The 7,277-nt window shown below is 20.6% G+C and overlaps 2 protein-coding genes across 3 annotated transcripts in view; both read left to right on the forward strand.

Annotated features, from left to right (window-relative positions):
- LOC102679843 (dTTP/UTP pyrophosphatase) overlaps positions 1-2,910 on the forward strand; it is a 7,424-nt gene extending 4,514 nt beyond the window's left edge. Inside the window, exons 1-4 of one of the 2 annotated variants that reach the window (XM_006621174.2) lie at positions 1,690-1,851; positions 2,145-2,386; positions 2,452-2,598; positions 2,680-2,910. In XM_006621174.2, coding sequence (XP_006621237.1) covers positions 1,744-1,851; positions 2,145-2,386; positions 2,452-2,598; positions 2,680-2,818 — 636 coding nt within the window. In that variant the 5' untranslated portion in view covers positions 1,690-1,743 and the 3' untranslated portion in view covers positions 2,819-2,910. Of the gene's footprint in view, positions 1-1,689; positions 1,852-2,144; positions 2,387-2,451; positions 2,599-2,679 lie in introns of those variants that run through there. The other variant, XM_006621175.2, reaches the window with a different exon arrangement.
- Positions 2,911-3,265: 355 nt separating this feature from the next.
- LOC102679710 (mitochondrial fission 1 protein) lies at positions 3,266-5,874 on the forward strand. Its single transcript, XM_006621173.2, has 4 exons — positions 3,266-3,556; positions 4,015-4,224; positions 4,332-4,437; positions 5,535-5,874. The coding sequence occupies exons 1-4, from the start codon at positions 3,512-3,514 to the stop codon at positions 5,624-5,626; spliced, it is 453 nt and encodes a 150-aa protein (XP_006621236.1). The 5' UTR covers positions 3,266-3,511; the 3' UTR covers positions 5,627-5,874.
- The last annotated feature ends 1,403 nt before the right edge of the window (positions 5,875-7,277 follow it).

Below are 7,277 nucleotides of genomic sequence, written 5' to 3' on the forward strand. Positions count from 1 at the left end.
TTTTATATTTTTTATATTTTTTGTGTCTATTTAAATAATCAAATAAAAAATTATTTAACATAAAATAACAACAACAGTAGTTTATCAAAAAAAATATTAATATATATATAATATTATATATTATATTATATTATGTATATAATATTATTTTTAATTATTTTTCAATGAATTCAATATCTACAAAAGTATATTAATTAGAGGTATGTTTTTTTAATAATATCAAAGATTATTTTCAATAATATCAAATATCATTATCATTTTTGAGGATATCAATCTTTTAAGAAAAAAAAGAATTAATTATATTTAAAAAAAATTTTTAAAATATAATTAAATGATTTTTTATTTTTGGAATAAACAAAATTTATAAAAAATACATCATTATCAAGGATTCATCTTCTTTATCCAGATTTCTCAAAAAAACAAGATCATTATAAGCCCCATAAGCCTTGTATTTTACCTCCACTCGAAAGATCGTTTTAAATTAATTAATGAAATTGATAAGATGTTGCATCGATGAAACAATGCGAAATATGACGAAAAAATGCAGCGAAATCTTTGTTCAGTTGGAAGGCTACAGCGTAAAGATGGGTCAACCTTTCGCCTTACGATTATGTAAGACCTCGGACTGACTGACCTTTAGGTTCGTTCATGGCATGCGGCATTTACGTAATTTACCGATTACGATGTATTAGAATCTTCTGTGCCTAGAAAATAGTTCTCCTCCCCGCTCTAATATTTTTAAGCTACGCTATATATTTGTCCTATCTTCCTTTTACTTATTTTTTCTCTCTGAATTATTTTTTTTTTGTCACTTTCAATTATTCATCTTAACTTCTCAATGAATTTATTAATAATCTAATCTAATATAAAATTGTTTCAATCGTTTAACAATTTTTTAAAAAATTTTATTGATAGTAGAAATCTAATTTACAAATTGCATAAATAACTTTTAAAATATATTTCATAATAATAAAATATAAGAATGATGTAAATTATCGATAAATATCTTGCATGTTATCATAACTAGTTTTAAACATTTTTAATCGATATTAATTTAGAAATAGCAAAATAATTGTGAAAATATATGTTAGATATCGTATTGTTTGTATTAATAAAATGAATTTAATCTTATATATTTTGAAAATTCAATTCAATTTTTTATGCATATTTATTTATTTATTTAAATGTATATTTGACTAAAAATATTTTTATTTAATTTTTACTAATTGAAATTTAAGTTTTCAATTGCAGGATATAATTTATATAATTTTTTATGGATAACCTATTTAAAAAAAAATACTTTCCTTTTTTTTTAATATATGTGTTTCTTTGAAGAATTAGACTATTTAATGAAAAGATAAAACCAATAATTAAAATTGTTCTATCACAATAATAAATAAAATATCTTTTTAATTAAAAACAAAAATTCTCTTATTATATTCTATTTATTCATATCTCTTTAACAGAAGATCTTATAACTGGCGACATCTGGAAATGTTGGATTTAGTATGTAATAATAACGTAACATGTTACTTACGTATTTTCTTCTCTCTTCATCTTTTTAATAATAATATAATTTATTTTTTTTCTTGAAAATATAAGGGAATTAAAAGATATAGTATAAGTTAAAGATTTATATATAAATTAAAGATTTAATAATATAAGATTTGTTAATATAATTGTTTTAAAATTGTTAATATAAATTGTTTTAAAGTTTTATATTTTTAATCATTTTATTAATATATGTTAAAAAGAAAAATAATGTTAGAACAAACAATACAAGCTTTAACAACAAGTAGAGTTATATTAGCTAGTGCATCTCCTAGACGATATGAAATAATGAAACAATTGGTAATTCTTTTTATAATTTTTTTATAATTTAGAAATATATTATATAATTCTAGATAAAGTTTTTATATTCATAAAAAATAAAAAATGAAATAATAATCTATACAAAAAAATAAATTATTTAAAAGCTTTTATTTACTAAAATGATTTATCATAATATGATATTATATTTTATATAAATTTCATAATATTAACTTGAAATTTAAATACTTTATTTAAATAATATTATATATTCTAATTTTTTATACATAATAGATTTTTAATGAAAATTTATTCTATGTTTATTTATATAATAGGGTATAAATGTAGAAATAGTGCCATCAATGTACGATGAAAATTTAGATAGTTCAATATATAAAAATTATGGAAAATATGTACAAGATTTAGCAAAATATAAAGTACAAGATGTATATAATAGATTACAAGAAGATGTTATACCATCTTCTTTAATAATTGGTGCTGATACTATAGTAACAATGGGTAATATTATTTATGGAAAACCAAAGAACAAATATCATGCTTTTGAAATGTTATCAAGGTGAAATAATTATTTTAGATAGAAATAATTTTAATATTAGTTTTATTCAATTGAGAAAATTTTAGTTTAGCAAATAAGGAACATGTAGTTTATACTGGAGTATGTTTAAAAACACCAAAGAAAGAAATAAATTTTTATGAATCTACAAAAGTAAAATTTGGCGATATATCAGAAGAACAAATATGGGCATATACAAAATCAGGAGAACCTCTGTGGGTATAAAATATTTGATTCTTCTTAAGTATAATAACTTTTCAAAATATGAAAATATTTAAAAATGTTTTTTATTAAAGAGATAAAGCTGGAGGATACGGTGTACAAGGTCTTGGTGGTTGTTTAATTGAAAAAATAGATGGTGATTTTTATACAGTAATGGGCATGCCATTATATTCATTAACAAAACAGTTGAACGAAATGTTCAATAATAATTAGCAAATAATTAATAAACAAAATATTGTTAATTAATTAAAACTTAACTTATTTTTTAATAAATATTAAGAAAATAAAAGATAATTTATAATTTATATCTCCTTTTATTCACATTATATATATATTAACTTATACAAAATTTTTTAAATTTTATTATGTAAATTATATTTTTATTTATTTTTATATTACATATGATTAATAGAATATAGAAAATAAAATTAATTAAAACTTACTTATATTAAAATATCTTTGAATATATTATCAATTATGTATAATTAAACTTTTTTTCTTTATTATATTTATTTTATTTTATTTTAAAATCAAATATATATTTGATTATTTCGATTATTAAGCAAAGAATTATATTTTAAAATATAGAGATAATGAAATGACTTTGATTTATACTAGTTATATTTTCAAATTTTCTTTTAATTAAAAAAAATAAATTTATATATATGTTATGTGTAAGGTCATTTAAATCATATATATAATGGCGCGATATTATTCTTACCAGTAAATAGCGAATGGAAGTAGAAGCATTACATATCTATGTGCACTTACTTGTTTCTTTACCTTTGACAGCTCGATTGCCGGAACGAAGTTGGTAGTTTTGTAATGAGTTCTTTGCTTTCAAGGTAGAATTTAGGAAAGGATAAATTATTTTTTCGTAGTATTCTTGAGAATTTATATTAAAAGATGGAGGATGTTCTTGAAGAGGTTGTTTCTTCTGATGATTTAAAGGTATTTTTTTTTTTTTTTATAAAAAAACGATTCTTATTCATTAGGTTATTAGCATTTTATTTATATATATTAAGTATGCGAATAATAAATATTTTATATATGATATTAAATATTTTTTGATAACAAGTTTTCTATTTTGAAAATAAAGATTATTATTTTTTGTATTGAATAGGTTTAAAATATTTTAGAGGTTATGTAGTTTAATTTGTTTTTTATACCGGTTGTTATTTTTCTTTTGATATCTTTTTTTTTTTAATTATAATAGACTGTTTAAAAAAAATTTTGATTTAAAACATAATTTTAATGTAAATATTTTTTTGCAAAGTTTATAATAAGTTTATATTTTAAATTCTAATTGAAAATGATGACATCATTCAGAGGTTAATTACTATTGCATTTGTAAGAAATATTTCATCATATGTTGTTATATTAAAATATGGATTATTTATTTGTTTCAGAAATTTGAACGTATATATAATGAACAATTACGTTCATCAGTAATAACACAAAAAGCTCAATTTGAATATGCATGGTGTCTTGTTAGAAGCAAATATCCTGCAGATATCAGAAAAGGAATAATGTTATTGGAAGATTTATATTGCAATCATAGTGATAGCGAAAAACGAGATTGTCTTTATTATTTAGCCATTGGAAATGCTAGAATAAAGGTATAGAATAAAGATTTTAGAAATTATTGAATTAAAAATAAATCATATCTTAATTTATCTACTTTAATATTACATTACATCTAATTTAGTATTTTTTTTATTTATAGGAATATACAAAAGCTTTAGCGTATGTCAGATCGTTTCTTCAGGTTGAACCTGGAAATCAACAAGTACAGCATCTGGAAACATTGATCAAGAAAAAAATGGAAAAAGGTTCTTTTTTTATAAATTATTTTTTATTAATTTAAATAACAAATTTTTTATTTTTTCATTTTTAAGGCTTTTTATAATTAACATTTAGTTATTTAATCTTATTAAGTATTAAGTAATGTAATATATATATATATAATAAGTATGTGCTATAAATTATTATTTTAATTAATGATATAAATATTGTAAATAATGATATAAATATTACAAATAATAATATATTATAAAGTTTACAAATAAATATGATGATCATTATATTAATGATTTAATATTAAAAAATTATTTGCACATACATATATATTACATAATATAATTACATTTTAACCATTTTTTATCTAAATATTAACTATTGTTTTAATATTATTTGTTATAATTATGAGTTTTTATATATGGACAAATTTTAAATAACATTAAATATTGAATATTTTATATCTAAAAATTTGTAAATATTTGTCATAAATATGAAACAATTTTTTTTTATACAATTTTATTGTTTATTAAAATTATTCTTTCTTTTGTTTTTTTTATATTAATATAATTACATAAACTGTTAATATTTTTATGGAATATAATATTTTGAAAGTTTATTTTATAAACTAAAACAAAAGTTACTATATAGTTGGCTAAAATTTATTTATTAAGTTATAACTAACTTAAATTTGCGTTAATGAAATGAAGCAGAAACACAATAAAACGTCTCTATCTCCGTTACTACTATCGTTTCTATATTTTGTCTCTATTTCATTTTATCTCTATATATAGTATAAACTAAATTGCTTATAATTTAATAAATAAACCTCAACATTTTTATATATCAATTTTCGTGTTTATTTTAGTTTCGAGAATTAATTTTTCAGAAATATCTCATGAATATATAAATAATCTATATAATCAAATTATATTTTTTATTTTGTGTATATTTTACTTGCTTAATAAAAATATTATTATAAAACAAATTTTTTTCAATGTCTTTATAATATTAAATTTGCATTTTTTTTTATTTCGATTTTATTCACATTTTACGCATTTAACACGAATTTAATAGTTTTGATAAAAAGGTTGTTTTAATTAATTTGAAAGTTATATTTTTTTTTTTACAGAGGGACTTTATGGTATGGCCATTGCAGGAGGAGTTATTATTGGTCTTGCAAGTATTCTCGGCCTCAGCATTGCTATGGTCAAAAGAAACTAATTATTTCATGTGAAAAAAATCTGTAACTATTGTGTGATGTGAAATAGTTGCTTTGTACAACGTGTTATATATAATTTATTTATTGAAATATCCAAAGATTTCATTAAAAAAAGAAAAAAAAAAAAAGAAAAAGAAAAAAAGAAATAGTCATTTTGTGAAAATTAAGTAAACCGCGATGCGATTCGTAATGTAGAATGTCAAATTTGTTTTTACGAGAAAGATAAACAAGTCATACGTACTAAATATCATTTTTGTCGATATGTGTATTATTTTCCAGATTTTCGTAAAATCATTTGTACTTGTGTATTATAAAATCATATGTAATCTTTTTTTAAAGTGTGAAAAATAATTTTTTAATAATAATATGTTACATTAATTTTTGAAAGACATTCCGAATGTTTCGTGTTTTGCTATTTAGTTGCTTGCATTATAGTGCTTCGAATTTTTATATAAATCTGCATATATTTTAAAACATATATTTATTCCAAAACCTCAGTGCACATAAACATAACTTTTGTATATAAAAGTAAAACTATTGTATTATTATATTTATGTGTATTGTTACTTAAATCTTTCGTGAAATAAATATCAGTATTACGATTACTGATTTGTATTCCATAACATTATTTGAATGCGTTTGCCACTTGTTACTTTATAAAATGTTACATTTTTTTGTAAAAAAAAATGTAACAATAATTTACTTTAGTATATCCCTTTTCTATTCATTGTATATTTAACAATGATATAAACAAAAAAATATTATAAATTTATCATCAATCATTTTAATTTTAAATATATTTTATTAATCTAACATATTAAGAAATATTATTTGAGGAAATAAGTAGAAGGAAAAATTTATTCGACATAAAAAAATATATTGTTTGTCTTTTTGTATATAGATTTATTGATGATTTCTTAATATCCGTTGATAAAGTTATTTATGTACAAAATAACGCTGGAATATTCCTATATTATTATTATAATTAGTGACCTATGTTATGGCCCAGAGACTCGTTAAAACCACTGTCTCCCTGCTCGGTTTCACGAGTCTACGCGTTCGCTTAGCTTTTACGCCAAAATACGGAGCGCCGCTACTATTTTTCTCGAGCACTTCCGTGTTTCCCTCGGTTTCCTCGCTGTTTTGTCTCTTTTCATATATATATTTACATGCTCGATTCATCAGTAAATCGACATTGCGATTTTCAATCTACCGCAAAAGTATTGAAGAGGAAGCCGCTGGAACCGGATATTCGTTCATGTTTTTTATTATACATTTTAATAGAGATTTAATAAGTGGGAGAAAATTATATTGTATAGGCTTTGAATAATTTTTTATACGTACTATTTTCGGAAGTGTATTTACATTTAGAGTCGAGAGGACTCTGGTTGCCGCCCACGGTAGAACGTTAATTCCTTGAATACATATAAATGTGTATACAGAAGTTCAATTATAATCAGAACGTTAAATAAATTATATGACATTCTATATGGAAAACATTGTTTTGTTAATCATTGAATATAATTATCAGTTTCCATTTAGAATTTTTACATTATTATTTAATTATTCATGTAGCGAAGAATATAATTCTGAGATTTATATGTTCAAAATGTTCATTTTAATCTTCTAATCACTAAAAAAAAAAAAAAAAAA

The sequence above is a fragment of the Apis dorsata genome, unplaced genomic scaffold (genome assembly GCF_000469605.1).
Source record: "Apis dorsata unplaced genomic scaffold, Apis dorsata 1.3 scaffold_598, whole genome shotgun sequence".
NCBI lineage: Eukaryota > Metazoa > Arthropoda > Insecta > Hymenoptera > Apidae > Apis > Apis dorsata.

What these genes read in the sequence shown, in the direction of transcription:
- LOC102679710 (XM_006621173.2), top strand. Translation starts at nt 3,512, where the DNA reads ATGGAGGATGTTCTTGAAGAGGTTGTTTCTTCTGATGATTTAAAG. An exon ending in TTGGAAATGCTAGAATAAAG is followed by an intron (nt 4,225 to 4,331) that starts GTATAGAATAAA and finishes TTTTATTTATAG; the next exon opens with GAATATACAAAAGCTTTAGC. An exon ending in CAAGAAAAAAATGGAAAAAG is followed by an intron (nt 4,438 to 5,534) that starts GTTCTTTTTTTA and finishes TTTTTTTTACAG; the next exon opens with AGGGACTTTATGGTATGGCC.